Raw genomic sequence first — 24,618 nt, forward strand, 5'->3', positions numbered from 1 at the left:
ATGTTTAACGTACAGATTATGTAAAGTTGGTACTCACGCCGTGTTGTCGTAGTTGCCGGTGGCTCTGATGATCATGTAGCACAGCGTTAAAACACTGAGGACGGCGAAGCTGCCCACAATAAACCACTCTTCTGTTAACAGAGTAAAAGGAGGCGGAGTCATTTTCTGGAGTGGGCGGAGTCTTGAGAGGCGAAAAGGCCCAGAAGAGAGAAGAAAAAGCAGACGAAGTGCAGAAAGCAGAGAACGTGTGTGGAGAGATTCACACTGCCGGAGTGAGGGACAGTCGACCAATCACGAACCTCCTCCAACAGCCAATCAGGACGGACGACTGACGCACGACGTTAGTGGGTAAAAACGATTAGCAGCAGTGTGTGAGTTTTGTACACACGTCAGCCAATCCGAGACGGTCTGATTTCCATCCTATTTCTAATCTACCGTTTATTTCTAAAATTCTCGATGAAGTTGTGTTGATCCAGTGACAGTCTTGCTTGACCGTAAACTCAGTTTTAAAGCTTTACACGGCACTGAATTGGAGTCTCGAGTGATATCTTAACTGAGACCGACTCTGGGAAATCCACAGCTTTAGTCTTATTAGATCCGAGTGCTGCGTTTGATTTGAGGTCTGCGTTTGTTTGGAGGTATCAGTGGTCCTGCGTGGCACGGTGTTACAGAGGTTCTGCTCCTTTTGACCAGCAGGTGGTACACTGATCGTATCTGTCATCATTCCTCCTCTGGTATACCTCTCACCTGTGGAGTTCCTCAGGGATCGGTTCTCGGTCCTGTGTTATTTTCCCTGTATACGCTCCCTCTCGCTTCTACTCTTAACAAGTGCGGAGTATCTTTTCATCTCTACACTGATGATGTACGAATCTATCGTCCCTTAAAACATCATCATAAACGTGCTTTACAACCAACGGTGGCCTTTGAAATAAACTCAAGCTATGGCTTTCTAGCAACGTTCTAAATGTAAGTCATAACAAAACTGAAAGGATTTTATTTGGACTGAAGGAACGTTGTGTTGTTGACCCTCGGTTCTCCTGCACCATATAAAACCCAGTGCGCTCGGAACCCGGCTGCTGTGTTCGATAACGAGTTCAAATTCGATAAGCAGATTAGTGCTGCTGTAATAAAGTCTTTCATCTTCACCTCCTCACTGAAGTAAAACCCTTCTTATCTTCGAGTAACGTCTCGTTTAGACGACCGCAGTTCGCTTCACTACGGCGTCTCCCAGTCTCGGGGACTCGTAAGTGCTCCGGCTCCCTGTTCAATCTAGAACTGATTCTAAAATGTTATTCTTTGTTTACAAAGCTCTCAATAACTTGTCCCCTCAGTATCGGCCTCCACCGCACACTCCTGAGACCTCGGTTCTCTCACCGCGCCCTCGTGATCGCCGGTCCGAAACGTCAGAGTAGACGTCCTTTCCATATCAGACGAGCCCCTTCTATCTCAGCCTCAAAGTCTGCTCTAAAGACACACTTACTCGCTCGGCCTTTCAATATCACCGCGATCCGTTTTGATTTTATTATACAGTAGTACTTGTTATTTACTTTGGCGTATATACGTTTCGTAGCTGTCGTCGTGCTGTACAGCACGTTGCTCAGCAGTTGATTTCACGTGTGCTTTATAGATAAACATTCCTCGATTTTTTTCTGTCCGTCTGATGCGATTCCCACGTGAAGCCCAACAAGCCCCACCTACTACACTCTGATTGGCTAAAAGTCTGATTGGATTGATATTAAGCAAATAGCTCAGGTTACTATAGAAACCGTCCGGGATTTCAAATTGTGATGCAGTTCATGAAGAACAGACAGATCTCTGAGGGAGCGACAGGAAAGCAGAGGAATTACAGAAAAGTAATACTGCACAGTGTGTGTGCGTGTGTGTGTGTGTGAGAGAGGGAGAGAGAGAGAGAGAGAAAGAGAGAGAGAGAGAGTGTGTGTGTGTGTGTGTGTGTGTATGGGAAAGAGAGAATGTGTGTGTGTGTGTGTGTGTGTGTGTGTAAGAGCGAGAGAAAAAGTAAGGAAGGTATAGAAAATGTAAAATTGGAAATCTAATTAAATGAAAACTGTAATAATTAATAATGAATCAATAAAACTGTTTGATTTCATCTGTTTGTGTGTTTTTTTCTAAACTGTAAACATGTGAAGGTGAAAAAAAAGTTCAGAAAGGAGATCTGACCATCACATTATTATTATTATTATTATTATTATTATTATTATTATTATTATGATGATGATGATGAAGATGGTGATGGTGATGAAGGAGAATGAGGTGTATCTTACTGGTGACGGCGATGTTGATCTCCCCGCTGCGGTGTGTGTGTGTGTGTGAGAGCTCGGACTCGGACAGCAGCTGGGACGAGCCGGAGCGTGTGAGAGGCTCCACACTGACACTCGTCTCAGACGACACATCCATCAGCGCCACCCTCTGGCTGGAGGAGTGAGTGCGTGTCATCCGCTCCATATCAAACGCCACGTTATCTACACACTTCAGGTTGGGCTGGAAACACACACACACACACACACACACACACACACACACACACACACACACACACACACACACACGCACACATACACACACACACACACAGAAGTTCCAAAGTTAATAAAATGATATATTTATTTTAACTGACAAGGCTGCTACTATTCAAAGATGTTCCTTCATTACCACAATACATGAATAATAGATAAACAGTGTATCTGTAGATCTTTATTATCCTCCGAGTCTCTGGTTCCTGTTTTAACCTCGTAATAATTTCTGAAATAAACACATATTTTCCTTTTTTTGCAAACTGCTGTAATAAATGAGAAACGCTGTACAGTAATTTCTCTTGCTTGTCTGTCTTGTCATTTTATTTGACGAGGTTTTACTGGTGTTTATGTCAGTATATTATAACATTAGTATTTATACCGTCATCATTTATGTGATTTATTTATTGCATAACTATTTTTTAAGTCCACGCCAGTTTTTCTATTCTTTCATTTGACATTTTAAACATATTTGTGCCAGTTTGAGTAAAACTCAGAAAGCCAATAAACAACCAATCATAGAAAATTATCTTTTCTTATAGTCTTTAACTGATGTTCCGCTCTGCGAAGTGATTTTAATAACAGTAATGATTTTTAATCAAAGCACAACAGGAACAGGAATATCTCTCAGGTGCAGTGGATAATCTCACCACTAGAGGGAGACAGAGTAAACAACATCTTCACAAAGTGGCATCTTTCAGTCCTCAGTCAATAAATATCCAGTAATTATATTTGTGTTTGCTTGTTTAATAGTTTTCTGAGACTAGTGTAGAGAAATGTATAAAAATCCACTCCATAAAACAAAAATAAAAAATAAATAAAAATAAAATCTGATAATTTGGAAACTTAAAATAATCTACTGTTATTGTAATGCCTGAGACAGCAAAGTACAATATAACATTATCATAAGCAGAAAAATATCATTATATATTATAGATTATATCTTGCGCACACTAGCAATATTTGCAAAATGTAAAATATATATATCTAATTTATTGTAGTTCTCAAAGTGTCCACCAGAGGGCAGTTTAATATTCGGTGTGTAGTGTTTATGGGTCAGTAGTACACACTCCGTGTAATAAACTCAGCACTGAAGCTTTTTTTCTGTGCTACACTGTGTTATTGTATAGATATTTATAAATCTGTAACATTCAGAATGTGTGAACAGTCTTCCAGTTAGTGTTTGGGACTCGGACGCGTCTCGGTGTTTAAGTCCAGACTGAAAACATATTTGTTTACTCAAGCGTTTTGTGAATAGTATTCCAATTAGTAGTATTAGCACATTTATATAAGGGGTGTATTTATTTATAATCGCACTATCCGGTGTCACCCAGATGAGGACGGGTTTCCTTCTGAGCCCGGTTCAAGGTTTCTCCTCATATCGTCTCAGGGAGTTTTTCCTCACCACGTCTCCTCTGGGCTTGTTCATTAGAGATAAATTCATACATTTAACATCTCTATCCTGAATTGATATATTTCTATATTTCTGTACCGCTGCTCTGGGACAATCTCCACTGTTAAAAGTGTTATACAAATTAAACTGAATTGAATATTTATTTATTTATTCCTGTATTTAAGGCATTTCAGTCATGTTTATAGAATTAAAGACACTAAATAAACCTGGATGTCAACATCTTAATCATATTTCATATCATTTTCGTTTGCACTGTAAGTTTTTTTCTCCCAGCTCCCAGATAATGATGTGTGTGTGTGTGTGTGTGTGTGTGTGTAGTTTTGTGCAATGTTTGTGTTTCGTTCTCTTTGATCTACAAAATTACAAATCTCAATTTGTACTGAAAGTGAAATAAAATATTAAACTGTATATTTTAACGTGAAACGCTGCATAAGGTCATTTGATGTCGGTGCTTTAAAGCCAAAGTGTGTGTGTGTGTGTGTGTGTGTGTGTGTGTGAGAGAGTGTGTGTGTGTTTGTGTTTGTGTGTGTATACTCACCATGATGCCCAGAGCTTTGAGGATGTTGAGTTTACACATGGGACAGGTGCAGTGTTCGTTCAGCCACGGATCCACACACATCTTATGGAAAACATGTCTAAAGAACAGACAAGAGAAAAAAAGACACAATCACTGCTCCTGAGATCAACAAGCTCCTCCTCCTGCCATCCTGAGATCAACAAGCTCCTCCTCCTGACATCCTGAGATCAATAAGCTCCTCCTCCTGCCATCCTGAGATCAACAAGCTCCTCCTCCTGCCATCCTGAGATCAACCAGCTCCTCCTCCTGACATCCTGAGATCAACAAGCTCCTCCTCCTGACATCCTGAGATCAACAAGCTCCTCCTCCTTACAGCCTGAGATCAATAAGCTCCTCCTCCTTACAGCCTGAGATCAATAAGCTCCTCCCCTGCCAGCCTGAGATCCACAAGCTTCTTGAACACTTAGGCAGCAGGGAACCCTTAAGCAGGAATATTATTTGAAGACTATAGCTCTGCTTTTAATATGGTTATCGCATCTAAGGCACTTGGACTCTGTGTAATTCCATATGCAACCGGATCTCTGACGTTCTAAGCAGCAGGCTTCAGTCTGTGAAAGAGGGCAGCGCTCTCTGATCATCACTCACACTAAATACCGGCTCACCACAAAGTCCATTACTGCACTCTCTCTCTCTCCACACAGCACTGCAGTGCTAAATACATCTGCAACCGCACTATTAAACATGCTGAAGATACCACACTGACTGGATGAATAAATTATAATAAAGAAAGTGGCTACAGGGATGAGGTAAATAACTTCAAAACAACTTGATCATGAATCTCAACAAATCAGAAGAAGCGATCATGGATATGAACAGGAGCTACAAAAGCCACGCCCGTGATTTCAATTCCTCAGCTTTCCAACCACCTCATGGTCTCACTCCATCAGCTCCATCATCCCAAGAGCACAACAGCACCTCTAGTTTCTGTGAAGCTGAGGAACGTTAAAGTTCCAAGCACCATTCTCCTCCAGTTTCACAGATGCGTGATAGAGAGATGATGTTCTGACCGGAGAGCCGTCTGCCGTTACTGACAGCTCCGGGTCGCTGTGACCGACACGCACGCTGCTTTAAACATTAAACAGATCTTCACTAGCTTTCAAATGACATCAGCCTCTGCGATCTACAGTACCCGAGAAAGGAGCTGTGGAGAACCGTCAGTTTAGCCACTTTGGAGTTCCGGTTCCAGCTCGAATGACACTCAGGTGCTGCTACAGAGCTCATCTCATAATATTTACATGTTGGGAGCTCAGGAGCCACTTCAGCCGACGTTCTCTCGGCGTTACTCTCTCGCCTCACCCTCGGTGTCGACAGAAGCTGGCGGAGCAGGACTCAGCAGTCGCTACCACTAGTGCTGGTCTGAAGCTCTCATAATGAAGTGAACACACACAGGTGTGGTGTGTACACTTCCAGCTGTCTGGTCTACAGGTGATCATTTCCACACTGCACAACAGACAACTGCAGAAGTGTATTCTCTCTCTGTATCCGATCTCTGCTCATGTCCGAGCCTTCAGCAGCAACCGTTCTCTTTTATTCCCGCGCCATTCGCATTCTTCACGACAAAACGGAACCGAGCGATCTCAACCGCACAGACACTTCACCTCTTTAATTCTGCATTTATGGTTTCACATCAGTGAAGTCCGTTATTTCTACTGACTCTCTCGTCAGTTACGTGTTTGATGTTTTTAACAGTTTCCGTGTTAAATGAATGTGTGTGGAGACTTCGAGCAAGAATTTTACTGTCAAAACTGCAGTGTTTTAAAGCAAATGAGCTCTATAAGCTCCTCCTCCTCCCACTGTTAGGTGTAGACACTCCTCCTTCTAACATCCTGAGATCTATAAGCTCCTCCTCCTGTACACATCGCTGTATAAAACGTTGTGTACGGTTCGACGCGTTTTCCTCCTGCCACAGATTTACGTTTTGCTGCAGTGAAGCTTCAGAGCCAAGAGTTAATGCGATCCAATGAGAAAAAAGGTCATTTATATTCTTTGGCGGCACGTACGAAGAGAGGCATGAATTAGTGATGAGAGTGTTTAGCGAGCACACACACACACACACACACACACACACACTAATCGCTGATGAGATCCAACAGTCTGCGTCTGATACTGACAACTACTCATTTCACCAAGTGCAAATATATCTACTCAGCTGTGTGTATGCATGTGTGTGTGTGTGTGTGTGTCAGTGTGTGAGTGTGTGTGTGTGTGCGTGTGTGAGAGACAGTTACTTGAGATAAGCTATCTGTCTTTATCAGTGTATATGGACAGGCACACATGTTGTTCACATCATCATAACGAAGAAAAATGGGAGCTCATATAGAGAAGATGCACTCGCACACACACACACACACACACACACACACACACACGCGCGCACACGCACACACACACACGCGCACACATCCATAGAGTGGATGGCAGAAGGATGTAAATTGAATGGCTCTGACTGGGTTAAGTGATGTGCATTAGCTCGGCTCTGGCCTATCGATCAGTGAAGCACTGAGGAGAAGTGGAACAACAATACAGGAAAAAAACAAAGAAATGAGAACGCCATGTATTATCCACGTTTCTAAAATGTTTCCAAATGAAGTGATGATGTGACTAGCCTGCTACGTGTTTGGCTCTTAGCATACGAGATAGCGCAGAGCTAATTCCTGGCAGACGTCACACTTTTACTCAAACGTTCTTAAAAACGATGTGAAATGGAAATTTTTATGTGTTTTTCTTCTCTAAAGTGACATATTTCTGTGCGGAATTGCATAGTTGAGTGGGCGGGGCTTTGTTTTTAAACCATCGGAATTTGATTGGCTTGTGAAAAGTGGGTGTTCCAAAACAAACATGGAGTCACTCAGTTCTAGATGCAATTTACAGCAATTTACAGCAGATCAGGCTTTTCTTTAAAGCATCACTGATCCTCTGTTCTGAGAAATGGCCTGAACTTTTATAGCACTTTTTTAACCTTAGCGGTTCTACAAAGCGCTTTACACTGTGTCTCATTCACCCCTTCACACACACACTCACACACCTATGGCAGCAGAGCTTCCATGCAAGGTGCTAACTTGCCATAGAGAGCAACTCGGGGTCCAGTGTCTCGCCCAAGGACACTTCAGCATGTGGAGACATGTGGAGTCATGTGGAGTCATGTGGAGTCACATGGAGTCATGTGGAGTCACGTGGAGGCATGTGGAGACGTGGAGTCATGTGGAGTGGAGACACGTGGAGTCATGTGGAGTCATGTGGAGTCATGTGGAGACATGTGGAGTCATGTGGAGTCACGTGGAATCACGTGAAGACACGTGGAGACATGTGTAGTCATGTGGAGACATGTGGAGTCACGTGGAGACACGTGGAGTCATGTGGAGACACGTGGAGACGTGAAGACATGTGGAGTGGAGACATGTGGAGTCATGTGGAGACATGTGGAGTCACGTGGAATCACGTGGAGACATGTGGAGTTATGTGGAGTCATATGGAGTCATGTGGAGTCATGTGGAGTCACGTGGAGACACGAGGAGTCATGTGGAGACATGTGGAGATATGTGGAGACATGAATATCATGTGGGCCAGGAATCAAATGATTAGCGGACAACCCGCTGTACCACCTGAACCACAGCAGCCAAATAGAGGTGTTATTCTAGCTAGTGAATGTCAGTTTATTTTACAAAAACACGTGAGTTTCACACGTTTTACACACGTCATAAACACTATTCAGACGGGATTAGTTCCCCGTGTGGAGGTGTGTAATGTAATTAATCCCATAGTATCGCTGCGATTCAGTCATTTTTCATGGAATGTGTGTGCACGTGTACTGAATTGTGTTAAATCCTGTGAGAAAAGAGGTTTTGTGTTTTTAATTCAGTATGAAGACGCTCCAGAAGCGCTCGCTTCTCTAAAACAAATGTTTCAAATGCAGAACAATAAAATACAGACGGTTTAAAGGGCGTGGCAGAGAAGTGACGCTTCCATGAGATTTAGTGAAGTTACTGAGTTCCTAGCGCAGGTAAAGGTACACACTGCAGACATGCTGTGGTCATGTGACCTACTAATGATCAAGCATAGCCACGCCCCCTACAACAAGCGCTTATTATAGAGATCAAAACAATCAGAGTGTACAAGGTGAAGACACGCCCATCTGTGTGGTTTATACAGATCTTTTATCTTGTGTAAATCCATCACAAGTCCTCTGACAACGAGTCCTGTCTGAACAGTACTTTAGTCTTCGTAGTTTATAATTTATCAGTTGTAAATAACGATCATAAGTTTTAGCACCAACCTGAACAGGTGCGACGTGTTTATAATTTGAAGAGCTCTCAGGAGTAACTCTGTGATCCTGAAGGACGAGTTAAATCCCTGCAGTCTCCGGTTGTTTTGAGCGATGTGGCACTGATAACAAGCAGGAATATTTTCTGGAGAGTGTTTTTATAGAACACAGTCTATGACTTGACGTATTGCATTTAAAGAGTGCCGTAAATCTCAATCAGCATGCTTGGTTTAAACAAGAACTAAAACAAGCTCAGGGTGAGCTCAGACTTCACCTGATATACATCCTGCTGACGGAGTGCCCCAACCACGAGTCCTTCTATACGCTCACTAACCTTACACACTAACCAGCGACAAACTGACGCGTGAGGTTTTCTCTATTCTATGAGAATTATATACGACACTGTAAAGTGAAAACCCAAACGATTCCTCGGACGAATGCTATGGAGCATATGGTACAATGTTTCTTTAGTTCCCATAAAGTCTCACATCTTTAGCTCCTACCTGCAATTAGTTCCTGGAAAAATGTTAGAAAAACTTACAAGCGTGGTTTCATCTTCTCCGGTCGTATACGAGCGCTCATCACACTTGTATAGAGACGTCAGACGTCACTGGTGAGCATACGTGGCTAGTGCAGTTAGCTAAGAACGAAGCTACTACGAAGCCGAGCGTGTCGGAAATCACACAACAGCATTTACATACTGATTAGAGTGATATCTAATCCGTGTTTAACTCATTAGTTTGAGAAGATATACAGCTATATAATAAGTATACAGAGAGCTTGTACTGTTTCTCATTAGAACTGGAAAAAACCCACAACAAAACAACAACAACAACAACAACAAAAACCTCGACAGGCCACGCCCCCAAAAGAGAGAACAGTAGCAGTCACACCCACAAGCTACTACAAGCTACAGTAATATAATGCTAGTTTTGGGGAACTTTTGTGATGCGAGTGTGTGTTTTATAAAGGATGTTATGTCTAGGGCACTCTGAGCATGTTGAATTGGATGATATGTGAAAGGTGACCTATAAAGCTGACAGCCAAAACTCCAGCTGTGTCACCGGGGCAGATCCAGCAGATGGTGCCTGAAACCCTAGGAGGAATAAAAAATGAGTGTGTGTGTGTGTGTGTGCGAGTGTGTGTGTGTGTGTGTGTGTGTGTGTGTGTGGGAGATTAGGTTTAGAGCTGACTGGAGGTCACTGAAATCGGATCTAAAAATAACCAGAGCTGATTCACGGAGCGACAGTTACTGATATACACCATTACACAAAACAACACAAAACTCTCTCTCTCTCACACACACACACACACACACACACACACACTTACTTGCAGGGTAAGATGCGGACCACGTCGTTCAGCTGATAGCCTTCGATGCACACAGCACAATGATTAAAATCAGGTTCTGCTTCCTGGAAAAATGTATTAAAATAACATGAGACGTACAGACTGTTAAAGTAAAGGTTGAGCATTAACGCTGCACCTCCGCTTGTTTGGATCTCATCAGCGCTTCTGAGAACAATACGCTTACAACTTAGCACTTAGGTACAGTAAGTAATGAGTAACTAATCCCCGAGAAGAGTAACAGAGTAACTAACATTAATATTCAATACTGAGTTGCTAAAATGAGCGCAGCTGCAAATCACAGGTTTATATTAATGCACTCGCTCTCACACGTTACTGTAAAGAGAAATGTGTTTATGTAACATGTACGGAAGGAGTCTCCAGTGTCAGCGCTGTGTAACAGTCAGAGGTGAAGCTGTAACTTTAAATTTTCAACATCTTCATCACAGAGTTTACACTCCTCTACTGTTTCACTCTAACACTCTCAACAAGAGAGAATAGAGAGAGAGAATAGAGAGAGAATAGAGAGAGAGAATAGAGAGAGGGAATAGAGAGAGAGAATAAAGAGAGAATAGAGAGAGAGAATAGAGAGAGAATAGAGAGAGAGAATAGAGAGAGAGAATAGAGAGAGAATAGAGAGAGAATAAAGAGAGAATAAAGAGAGAGAATAAAGAGAGAGAATAGAGAGAGAGAATAAAGAGAGGGAATAAAGAGAGAGAATAAAGAGAGAGAATAGAGAGAGAGAATAAAGAGAGAGAATAAAGAGAGAGAATAGAGAGAGAATAGAGAGAGAATAGAGAGAGGGAATAGAGAGAGGGAATAAAGAGAGGGAATAAAGAGAGAGAATAAAGAGAGAGAATAGAGAGAGAATAGAGAGAGAATAGAGAGAGGGAATAGAGAGAGGGAATAAAGAGAGAGAATAAAGAGAGAGAATAAAGAGAGAGAATAGAGAGAGAATAGAGAGAGGGAATAGAGAGAGGGAATAGAGAGAGAATAAAGAGAGAATAGAGAGAGGGAATAGAGAGAGGGAATAAAGAGAGGGAATAAAGAGAGAGAATAAAGAGAGAGAATAGAGAGAGAATAGAGAGAGAATAGAGAGAGGGAATAGAGAGAGGGAATAAAGAGAGAGAATAAAGAGAGAGAATAGAGAGAGAATAAAGAGAGAATAGAGAGAGGGAAGAGAGAGATGGAATAAAGAGAGAGAATAGAGAGAGAGAATAGAGAGAGAATAAAGAGAGAATAGAGAGAGGGAATAAAGAGAGAGAATAAAGAGAGAGAATAGAGAGAGAATAGAGAGAGGGAATAAAGAGAGAATAAAGAGAGAGAGAATAGAGAGAGGGAATAAAGAGAGAATAAAGAGAGAGAATTTAGCACTTAGTGACTTAGCGAGTCGATCTGACTGTGTTCGAGTCTGAAGGAAATTCAGTGTGTGAATCTCGCAGGAACTCTCTTCATCTACTGAGATCCGAGTGTGTGCTGAAAAACCTGCTAGTTACACATACTGTGCTTTTGCAGTGAAACAAACACACACACACACACACACACACACACACATACACACACACACACACACACACACACACACACATGCACACACACACTCTGTTAGGGAAGGTGGATGAAGAAGGTGCTATAAACAGTAATGGAACAGAAGGTTGGAGAGGAGGAATAAGGAATGAGGAATGAGGAATAAGGAATAAGGTTGGTTCTGCACAGACTGGATGAAACAGCAGTTATTGGTAATGATGTAATCCCTGGTTTGTCATAAAATGTTGCCTAGCAACAGCTGAGTGATGCGATATATCAGGAATTTCTGGCTATATGCAATGACCAAGCTCACTGTGAAACACAGGATAAGTGAATAACAATGGAGAAAGAGAAAGAAATTAAATTATGTCTGAAAAAATTCAATTAGCTGCACACTGTATTTCAAAAACTGTTTCTGACAAACCAGAGACCCGGATTTCATAACACTGTTATACTGTTACTACTGACACTGTTATACTGTTACTACTGACACTGTTATACTGTTACTACTGATATACTGTTATACTGTTACTACTGACACTGTTATACTGATACTACTGACACTGTTATACTGTTACTACTGACACTGTTATACTGTTACTACTGATATACTGTTATACTGTTACTACTGACACTGTTATACTGTTACTACTGACACTGTTATACTGTTACTACTGACACTGTTATACTGTTACTACTGATACTGTTATACTGTTAATACTGATATACTGTTATACTGTTACTACTGACACTGTTATACTGTTACTACTGACACTGTTATACTGTTAATACTGATATACTGTTATACTGTTACTACTGACACTGTTATACTGTTACTACTGACACTGTTATACTGATACTACTGACACTGTTATACTGTTACTACTGATACTGTTATACTGTTAATACTGTTATACTGTTACTACTGACACTGTTATACTGTTACTACTGACACTGTTATACTGATACTACTGACACTGTTACTACTGACACTGTTATACTGTTAATACTGATATACTGTTATACTGTTACTACTGACACTGTTATACTGTTACTACTGACACTGTTATACTGATACTACTGACACTGTTATACTGTTACTACTGACACTGTTATACTGATACTACTGACACTGTTATACTGTTACTACTGATACTGTTATACTGTTAATACTGATATACTGTTATACTGTTACTACTGACACTGTTATACTGTTATACTGTTACTACTGACACTGTTATACTGTTACTACTGACACTGTTATACTGATACTACTGACACTGTTATACTGTTACTACTGACACTGTTATACTGATACTACTGACACTGTTATACTGTTAATACTGATATACTGTTATACTGTTACTACTGACACTGTTATACTGTTACTACTGACACTGTTATACTGTTACTACTGACACTGTTATACTGTTACTACTGACACTGTTATACTGATACTACTGACACTGTTATACTGTTACTACTGATACTGTTATACTGTTAATACTGATATACTGTTATACTGTTACTACTGACACTGTTATACTGTTATACTGTTACTACTGACACTGTTATACTGTTACTACTGACACTGTTATACTGATACTACTGACACTGTTATACTGTTACTACTGATACTGTTATACTGTTACTACTGACACTGTTATACTGTTACTACTGACACTGTTATACTGTTACTACTGATATACTGTTATACTGATACTACTGACATTGTTATACTGTTACTACTGACACTGTTATACTGATACTACTGACACTGTTATACTGTTACTACTGATATACTGTTATACTGATACTACTGACATTGTTATACTGTTACTACTGACACTGTTATACTGATACTACTGACACTGTTATACTGTTACTACTGATATACTGTTATACTGATACTACTGACACTGTTATACTGTTACTACTGACACTGTTATACTGTTACTACTGATATACTGTTATACTGTTACTACTGATACTGTTATACTGATACTACTGACACTGTTATACTGTTACTACTGACACTGTTATACTGTTACTACTGATATACTGTTACACTGATACTACTGACATTGTTATACTGTTACTACTGACACTGTTATACTGATACTACTGACACTGTTATACTGTTACTACTGATATACTGTTATACTGATACTACTGACATTGTTATACTGTTACTACTGACACTGTTATACTGATACTACTGACACTGTTATACTGTTACTACTGATATACTGTTATACTGATACTACTGACACTGTTATACTGTTACTACTGACACTGTTATACTGATACTACTGATATACTGTTATACTGTTACTACTGATACTGTTATACTGTTACTACTGACACTGTTATACTGTTACTACTGATATACTGTTATACTGTTACTACTGACATTGTTATACTGTTACTACTGACACTGTTATACTGTTACTACTGATACTGTTATACTGTTACTACTGACACTGTTATACTGTTACTACTGACACTGTTATACTGTTATACTGTTACTACTGACACTGTTATACTGTTACTACTGATACTGTTATACTGTTACTACTGACACTGTTATACTGTTACTACTGACACTGTTATACTGTTAATACTGATATACTGTTATACTGATACTACTGACATTGTTATACTGTTACTACTGACACTGTTATACTGATACTACTGACACTGTTATACTGTTACTACTGATACTGTTATACTGTTACTACTGATACTGTTATACTGTTACTACTGACACTTATACTGTTACTACTGACACTTATACTGTTAATACTGATATACTGTTATACTGTTACTACTGACACTGTTATACTGTTAATACTGATATACTGTTATACTGATACTATTGACATTGTTATACTGTTACTACTGACACTGTTATACTGATACTACTGACACTGTTATACTGTTACTACTGATATACTGTTATACTGTTACTACTGATACTGTTATACTGTTACTACTGATATACTGTTACTACTGACACTGTTATACTGTTAATACTGATATACTGTTATACTGTTACTACTGATATACTGTTATACTGTTACTACTGACACTGTTATACTGTTACTACTGACATTGTTATACTGTTAATACTGATATACTGTTATACTGTTACTACTGACACTGTTATACTGTTACTACTGACATTGTTATACTGTTAATACTGATATACTGTTATACTGATACTACTGACATTGTTATACTGTTACTACTGATATACTGTTATACTGTTAATACTGATATACTGTTATACTGTTACTACTGATATACTGTTATACTGTTACTACTGACACTGTTATACTGTTACTACTGATACTGTTATACTGTTACTACTGATATACTGTTATACTGTTACTACTGATATACTGTTACTACTGACACTGTTATACTGTTACTACTGATACTGTTATACTGTTACTACTGATACTGTTATACTGTTACTACTGATACTGTTATACTGTTACTACTGACACTGTTATACTGTTACTACTGATACTGTTATACTGTTACTACTGATACTGTTATACTGTTACTACTGATACTGTTATACTGTTACTACTGATACTGTTATACTGTTACTACTGACACTGTTATACTGTTACTACTGATACTGTTATACTGTTACTACTGACACTGTTATACTGTTACTACTGATACTGTTATACTGTTACTACTGATACTGTTATACTGTTACTACTGACACTGTTATACTGTTACTACTGATACTGTTATACTGTTACTACTGATATACTGCTATACTGTTACTACTGACACTGTTATACTGTTACTACTGATACTGTTATACTGTTACTACTGATACTGTTATACTGTTACTACTGATACTGTTATACTGTTACTACTGACACTGTTATACTGTTACTACTGATACTGTTATACTGTTACTACTGACACTGTTATACTGTTAATACTGATATACTGTTATACTGTTACTACTGATACTGTTATACTGTTACTACTAATACTGTTATACTGTTACTACTGACATTGTTATACTGATACTACTGACACTGTTATACTGTTACTACTGATATACTGTTATACTGTTACTACTGATACTGTTATACTGTTACTACTGACACTGTTATACTGTTACTACTGACACTGTTATACTGTTACTACTGACATTGTTATACTGTTACTACTGATACTGTTATACTGTTACTACTGATATACTGTTATACTATTACTACTGATATACTGTTATACTGTTACTACTGATATACTGTTATACTGTTACTACTGACACTGTTATACTGTTACTACTGATATACTGTTATACTGTTACTACTGATATACTGTTATACTGTTACTACTGATATACTGTTATACTGTTACTACTGATATACTGTTATACTGTTACTACTGATACTGTTATACTGTTACTACTGATATACTGTTATACTGTTACTACTGATATACTGTTATACTGTTACTACTGATATACTGTTATACTGTTACTACTAATACTGTTATACTGTTACTACTGACATTGTTATACTGATACTACTGACACTGTTATACTGTTACTACTGATATACTGTTATACTGTTACTACTGATACTGTTATACTGTTACTACTGACACTGTTATACTGTTACTACTGACACTGTTATACTGTTACTACTGACATTGTTATACTGTTACTACTGATACTGTTATACTGTTACTACTGATATACTGTTATACTATTACTACTGATATACTGTTATACTGTTACTACTGATACTGTTATACTGTTACTACTGATATACTGTTATACTGTTACTACTGATATACTGTTATACTGTTACTACTGATATACTGTTATACTGTTACTACTGATATACTGTTATACTGTTACTACTGATATTGTTATACTGTTACTACTGATATACTGTTATACTGTTACTACTGATATACTGTTATACTGTTACTACTGATATACTGTTATACTGTTACTACTGACACTGTTATACTGTTACTACTGATATACTGTTATACTGTTACTACTGATATACTGTTATACTGTTACTACTGATACTGTTATACTGTTACTACTGATATACTGTTATACTGTTACTACTGATATACTGTTATAACTGATACTGTTATACTGTTACTACTGACACTGTTATACTGTTACTACTGACACTGTTATACTGTTACTACTGATATACTGTTATACTGTTACTACTGATACTGTTATACTGTTACTACTGATATACTGTTATACTGTTACTACTGATATACTGTTATAACTGATACTGTTATACTGTTACTACTGACACTGTTATACTGTTACTACTGACACTGTTATACTGTTACTACTGACACTGTTATACTGTTACTACCCTAGACCTGCATGTCAGCCATTTTCCTCATTTTTCTGTTGTATTTTTTCATTCTTTTTCCAGGAAGGTCCTCTTTTCAGGATGCTATTTGCGTCACTCGGTCATGTCCTGTGTTTTCTCTCTGATCAAGGTGACTGTGTGTGGAGACGTGTTGGGTTTCTAATGGTGTTTCTCACTCAGCATTTCACCATCGACCGTGTGTGTGTGTGTGTGTGTGTGCGCACGTCTGTATATAGAGCATTTATTGAGAATTCACTACATAAAGAATGTAGTGCACAGAAATGTGTGTGTTTATAGACAGCAGGTTTCTGGTTATGTCACTCTGAAACACTGAACTATAACACAATGACATTACATCTACAACACCTGTAGGAATATTAATTAATGAGTGTGCCTAGAATAACATATTGGATTGTGGGCGTGTCTGTGAATCCATATCTAGAAATGAGCAGCTCTAAATGAGCGTTCCTCACTATATATGGGAATTAATTAATAATAAAACCATTTTTACATTTTATCACCAAATTGCTAGTAGGTACAGCTGGTTGCCATGGTTACACCGTTAGCGTCTCTTGTTGTACTTGAACAATGTCAATAAAGGTATAAAGGTACCGGTTAGCATGGGAGAGAGACGCTTCTCGCAACCTGGCATTTATTTATTTATTTCCAAAAATATTTGAAGTGATAATTGATAGGAAATCTAGAGAGCTTTTAATTTGAAGTATTTCACCTCTAATTTGTTTCTCTGTTTTCAAATGTATTTATATTAGTTTATATTACTCAAATATTAATTTGAGACTAAATAATAAATATAATAAAATGCATTAAGAGAGTAAACAAAATGAAAAGAAAAGCTAACAGTAACATTACACATTAAACATTTGGTTTAGTCACATGAGGTTTTTACTGTCTACATCATAACCTTATAGCCAGCTGTAAATCTCTCTCTCTCTCTCTCTCTCGCTCTCTCTCAATCTCTCTCTCTCAGTTTTTTTCTTTCCCAGATGGAGGGATTTGGTTTCTCTCTGTCCTGCTCCAAGGCTGCTGATGTTTTATTCATGGCTGTAGAGGAATGACCTTGACCAGAATCTGATCATCTCTCTCTCTCTCTCTTTCTCTCGCTTTCCACTCATCCTCTCTTCATCTCTCTCCTGAGCACTTGAGTCGAAACTAAACCTGCCTCTATAAGCACCACTTCACAGGAGTCCTTTCCTATATACCCACACTTTTAAGCTATTCTAACCATTTACAATAGGACTTTCACTTTAATTTTAAAGTTTAAATTTCTATTCTGCTCTAGAGTTATAGGGGTAAGGTTCTTTTATGCTTTGTATCTTGTTGAACTTGTTCCAAACTCTCTACACAAAGTATGATATATATTTTTTCAGAATAAATCTAATTTTATTGGCCATTTCATGAACAATAAAACAACCAAAGGCAAAAAAACCCACAAGTAGAACCCAATGCCAGTGGTTTATTCATACAACAGAAATACCCCTTAAATATACTTCAAACAGGCTCTGAATAAAAACTACTGAAGACATGTTTATATATCATTATATTGAAGACCAAACTTAATCAGTTCATCTGCTGGTTACAGTGATATCTCCATCTAAATCCTACAAACATTCAACCACTCTCTCTGCAGATATCACACTAACGAGGATCTCTGATGGACAGACAGACGACCCGAAAACAGAAGATCTCCTCTATCCAGTGACATAAAAAAACCAAGAGAGGCAAAGTTTTACTCTCAGCAAAATGATTTAGAGCTTTAAAAACATTATGGAAAAAAAATTATCACTCATACTATTTCAATATATATAGAGTGGCAAGAAAAAGTATGTGAACCTTTTGTAATTTCATGGTTTTCTGAATAAATTTGTCATAAAATGTGATCTGATCTTCATCTAAGTCAAGGGTACTGACAAATGTAATATGCCTAAAATAATAACACAAAATAAATTCTGATTCCTCATATCATTATTGAGAACAACCAAAAAAAAAACCTCATAGTGCTTGTGGAAAAAGTATGTGAACCCTTGAGTTAATGACCTCAAAAAAGCTAATTGGAGTCAGGTTTCTGCACACCTGCAGTCTCGTTAAGAAAATGAGTTTGGAGGTGTGGACTACGGCTACTTTGACTGATAAAAACCCCTCAAACGTTTGGAGTTGGCTCTGCACAAGAAGCACACGCTTATGTGAGCCGTGCCTCGCCAAAAAGAGCTTTCAGAGGATCTACGATCAAGAAATGTTGATTTACATAAAGCTGGCAAGGGTCACAAAGTGATTTCAAAGACTTTATAAATTCACCAGTCTGCAGTTAGGCAAACATTCTACAAATGGAGACACTTTTGGACTGTTGCTACTCTACCAAGAAGTGGGCGCCCAGTCAAAATGACACCAAGAGCACAATGAAGACTCATCAATGAGGTAAAGAAACAACCCCGAATGACAGCCGAAGATTTGAAGCATCGTTGGAACTGGCGAACATCTCTGTTCATGAGTCTACAACACGTTAAACATTGAACAAGCAGGGTATCTACAGCAGGACACCATGAAGGAAGCCACTGCTTACTGAAAAGAACGCTGCTGCACGCCTGAAGTTTGCACAAGAGCACAGTGACACTCCACAGCGGTATGGGCAAAATGTTTTGTGGACTGATGAAACTAAGATTGAACTATTTGTAAAAACCACACAGCACTACATCTGGCGTAGAAAGGACACGGCGTATCATCATGAAACATCGTCCCAACCGTAGAGTACGGTGGAGGAAACGTCATGATTTGGGCCTGCTCTGCTGCATCAGGGCCCGGCCAGCGTGCAGTCACTGAGCTGAAGATGAATTCCCGAGTATATCAGACAATTCTTCAGGATAATGTGAGAAAGTCTGTGCGTCAGCTGAAACTGTGTAGAAGTTGGGTGATGCAGCGGGACAACGACCCAAAACACCGGAGCGAGTCCACAACAGAACGGCTTCAGAAAAACTAAATCCGCCTTTTGGAGGGGCGGAGTCAGAGCCCAGACCTCAACCCGATAGAGATGCTATGGAATGACTTGAAGAGAGCCGTACACATGAGACGTCCGAAGAATACGACCGAGCTAAAGCAGTTCTGCAGGAAGAACGGGATTAAACTCCTCCTGAACGACGTGCAGGTCTGATCCACAGCTACAGGAAGCGCCTGGTTGAGGTTATTGCTGCCGGGGGGGTCAACCATTTATTAATACTAAGGGTTCACTTACTTTTTCCACTGCTATTTTGAATGTTGAATGAGTGTGTTCAATAAACACATGAGAGATCAGAATTTATTTTGTTTTATTATTTTAGGCACATTATATTTGTCAATGCCCCTGACTTAGATGAAGATCAGATCACATTTTATGCCAAATTTATTCAGAAAACCATGAAATTCCAAAAGGTTCACATACTTATTCTTGCCACAGTATATATATTTACCAAAATGATCGCAATTTTTATTAATGAGAGAATAACATCATACTTTTTATCTGTTTATAATTACATTTAACTATTTTTTCTTTCTCTCTTGAAGTTAATAAAATAAACAAACAAACAAATAAGTAAAATCGCAGTTAGTCATGTTACTGTGAAACAGTAGTGAAGTGTAAACTCTGTGATGAAGATGCTGAAAACTTAAAGTTACAGCTTCACCTCTGACTGTTACACAGCGCTGACACTGGAGACTCCTTCCATACACGCTACATAAACACTTCATTTCCGATAAACTTCACCACATCAACTATTATTTTTCAATGTTTATGATTAGCAGAGCGTCCGCCGTACGAGTCGCTATGAATGAGCCGTTACTATAGAAACCATAATGTATTATAACAGGCGCGTTAATATACACCTGTGTAAATGGTGATGATGTCAGTAAACAGGTCCTCACCTTGTCGCCTCTCTTCACCGTCCGAGTCGTCAATTTACTGATCGCTTTCTTCGCAGCGTCTCCGAGCCGTCGCTACGTACATCAAATCAAAACAAGAAAGAGAGAGAGAGCACATCAATAGCATACATTACAATAAATAAGAGAATTAAATAATTAAGAAGAAAATATAAATACTATATTATTAAACTCTCGCTTATAAAACATGCTTCCTAAACTCGAACAAACACGTCATTTGTAGTTACTCTGTTTTAATATATTTATTTTAAAAAATTACTATACAAAATGTATTTAAAAGTTAATAAAGATTACATTACGTGTAAATGTCATGCGTTTATTCAGAAAGGTTTTCAAAGAGTTATTTCCCCAAAAAAGGGAAGCTGTGTTTAGATATTTAATAATAAGTTGCTACATGGGTGGCAGTGAAGGTCAGGGGCCTCGACGGACCAGACTTGGGCGGCAGAGGCTGGCTCTGGGGACATGGAACATCGCCTCTCTGTGGGGGAAGGAACTAGAACTTGTGTGGGAGGTGGTGCGCTACCAGTTACATCTAGTGGGGCTTACCTCAACGCACAGTCTCGGTTCTGGAACTGTACTCCTGGATAGGGGATGGACTCTATTCTACTCTGGAGTTGACCAGGGTGTGAGATGCTGGGCGGGTGTGGGGATACTCACAAGTCCCCGGTTGAGTGCCATTACGTTGGAGTTTATACCGGTGGACGAGAGGGTTGCCTCCTTACGCCTACGGGTTGTGGTGGGGAAAACTCTGACTGTTGTCTGTGCATATGCACCGAACACCAGTTCACAGTACTCGGCCTTCTTGGAGACCCTGCATGGAGTCCTGTATGGGGCACCAGTAGGGGACTCCATAGTTCTGCTGGGAGACTTCAACGCGCATGTGGGCAATGATGGAGATACCTGGAGAGGCGTGATTGGGAGGAACGGCCTCCCTGATCTAAACCCGAGTGGGCGTTTGTTGTTGGACTTCTGTGCTAGTCATGGATTGTCTATAACGAATACCTCGTTTGAACATAAGAAGGCTCATAAGTGTACATGGTACCAGAGCACCCTAGGCCGAAGGTCGATGATCGATTTTGTAATCGTATCATCTGATCTGAGGCCGCATGTTCTGGAGACTCGGGTGAAGAGAGGGGCAGAACTGTCAACTGATCACCATCTGGTGGTGAGTTGGGTCAAGGGGTGGGGGAAGATCCTGGACAGACCTGGAAAGTCCAAACGGGTAGTGCGGGTGAACTGGGAACGTCTGGAGGAGGCCCCTGTCCACAAGATCTTGAACTCACACCTCCGGCGGAGTTTCTCTGGCACCCCTGTGGAGGTTGGGGGCATTGAAACTGAGTGGGCAATGTTCAAAGCCTCCATTGCTGAAGCTGCGGTGGAGAGCTGTGGTCTCAAGGTCTTAGGTACCTCAAGGGGCGGTAATCCTCGAACATCGTGCTGGACATTGGTGGTCAGGGAAGCCGTCCGACTGCAGAAGGAGGCCTTCCGGGATGTGTTATCCCGGAGGACTCCGGAGGCAGTTACAAGGTACCGTCAGACCTGAAGGGCTGCAGCCTCTGCCGTGAAAGAGGCAAAGCAACAGGTGTTCAGAGAGGACATGGAGAAGGACTTTCGGTCAGCACAAAGGTGTTTCTGGAAAACCATCCAAGCTTTCTGGGGTTTCTGGGAACCATCCAAGCTGTGTACAGTAAGGATGGGGAGCTGTTGACCTCAACTGAGGAAGTAATTGCACAGTGGAAGGAACACTTTGAGGAACTCCTGAATCTGACTAACAGCCCTCTATGGTAGAGGCAGAGGTGGAGGATGATGTGGGATTGATGAGATCCGTCCAGAAATGCTGAAAACTCTGGGTGTGGAGGGGATGTCTTCGATGATACGCCTCTTTAACATTGCGTGGAAGTCGAGGACAGTGCCCAAGGAGTGGCAGACCGGGGTGGTGGTTCCCCTGTTCAAAAAGGGGGACCAGAGAGTGTGCGCCAACTATAGGGGTATCACACTTCTCAGCCTCCCTGGTAAAGTCTACTCCGGGGTGCTGGAACGGAGGGTTCGGCCAATAGTCGAACCTCGGATTGAAGAGGAACAATGCGGATTCCATCCTGGTCGTGGAACAACGGACCAGCTCTTTACTCTTCCAAGGATCATGGAGGGGGCCTGGGAGTATGCCCATCCGGTCTACATGTGTTTTGTGGATTTGGAGAAGGCATATCACCGGGTCCCCAGGGGTTTACTGTGGAAGGTGATGAGGGAGTATGGGGTGAGGGGTTCCCTTTTAGGGCTATCCAATCGCTGTACTCCCAAAGCTAGAGCTGTGTCCGGATGCTCGGCAAAAAGTCGGACTCGTTCCAGGTGGGGTTTGGTCTCCGCCAGGGCTGCGCTTTGTCACCAATCCTGTTTGTGATATTCATGGACAGGATATCGAAGCGTAGTCATGGTGGGGAGGGGTTGCGGTTTGGTGACCTGATGATCTCATCACTGCTTTTTGCAGTTGATGTGGTCCTGATGGCATCATCACTCCGTGACCTCCAGCACTCACTGGATCGGTTTGCAGCTGAGTGTGAAGTGGCTGGGATGAGGATTAGCACCTCTAAATCTGAGGCCATGGTTCTCAGAAGGAAACCGATGGAGTGCCTACTCTGGGTGGGGAATGAGTACTTAACCCAAGTGAAGGAGTTCAAGTACCTCGGGGTCTTGTTCACAAGTGAGGGGACATGCGAGCAGGAGATTGGCCGGAGAATCGGATCAGCGGGAGCAGTATTGCAATCGCTTTACCGCACCATTGTGATGAAAAGAGAGCTGAGCCGGAAGGCAAAGCTCTCGATCTACCGGGCAATCTTCGTTCCTACCCACACCTATGGTCATGAAGGCTGGGTAGTGACTGAAAGAACTAGATCGCGGGTACAAGCGGCTGAAATGGGTTTTCTCAGGAAGGTGGCTGGCCTCTCCCTTAGAGATAGGGTGAGAAGCTCGGTTATCCGAGAGGAACTCAGAGTACAGCCGCTGCTCCTTTGCATTGAAAGGAGCCAGTTGAGGTGGTTCGGGCACCTGGTAAGGATGCCCTCTGGGCGCCTCCCTAGGGAGGTGTTCCAGGCATGTCCAGCTGGGAGGAGACCTCGGGGAAGACCCAGGACCAGGTGGAGAGATTATATCTCCACACTGGCCTGGGAATGCCTCGGGATCCACCAGTCAGAGCTGGTTAATGTGGCTCAGGAAAGGGAAGTTTGGGGTCCCCTGCTTGAGCTGCTGCCCCCGCGACCCGATAACGGATAAGCGGTTGAGGATGGATGGATGGATGGATGGATGGATAATGTGGGGTTTTCTTTACCTTCAAATATACAAATGAATACAAATACAAACTCTCTGACAGCCACAACCCTGTGTGTGAGTGTGTGTGTGTGTGTGTGTGTATTACCTGACTTCGATCTCGAGCATTAGTGTCTCTGATCTTCTGAATGAAGTAGAAGATGAGCCAGGCGGAGGAGATGATCATCAGGACGATGAAGGAGACGGAGACGAACACCAGTGAGCCACGGTTCAGGTTCTTCACCGAACCTCGAGAACCGACAGACACCGAAACCCACACTGTCTCGTTCTTCTCCAAGAAAGACAGCAGGTCCTTCCCCAACGACTCAGTAATCATCACTGCCACC

General features: G+C 40.7%; 1 protein-coding gene across 3 annotated transcripts in view; it reads right to left on the reverse strand.

Annotated features, from left to right (window-relative positions):
* The window catches only part of rnf130 (ring finger protein 130), a 52,398-nt gene that overhangs the window by 6,481 nt on the left and 21,299 nt on the right, over positions 1–24,618 (reverse strand). For 2 of the 3 annotated variants that reach the window (XR_008396829.1, XM_053682000.1), the window contains exons 4-9: positions 24,381–24,618; positions 20,957–21,028; positions 10,116–10,198; positions 4,484–4,580; positions 2,283–2,499; positions 38–131 (exon numbers count right to left, since the gene is read on the reverse strand). The exon at positions 24,381–24,618 is cut by the window's right edge and continues 13 nt beyond it. Coding sequence is in view for 2 of the 3 variants with exons in the window: in XM_053682000.1 (XP_053537975.1) it covers positions 38–131; positions 2,283–2,499; positions 4,484–4,580; positions 10,116–10,198; positions 20,957–21,028; positions 24,381–24,618 (801 nt within the window). In the remaining variant the exon portion in view is untranslated. The remainder of the gene's footprint in view (positions 1–37; positions 132–2,282; positions 2,500–4,483; positions 4,581–10,115; positions 10,199–20,956; positions 21,029–24,380) is intronic. The other variant, XM_053682001.1, reaches the window with a different exon arrangement.

This window comes from Ictalurus punctatus, chromosome 8 (genome assembly GCF_001660625.3).
Source record: "Ictalurus punctatus breed USDA103 chromosome 8, Coco_2.0, whole genome shotgun sequence".
Lineage (NCBI taxonomy): Eukaryota > Metazoa > Chordata > Actinopteri > Siluriformes > Ictaluridae > Ictalurus > Ictalurus punctatus.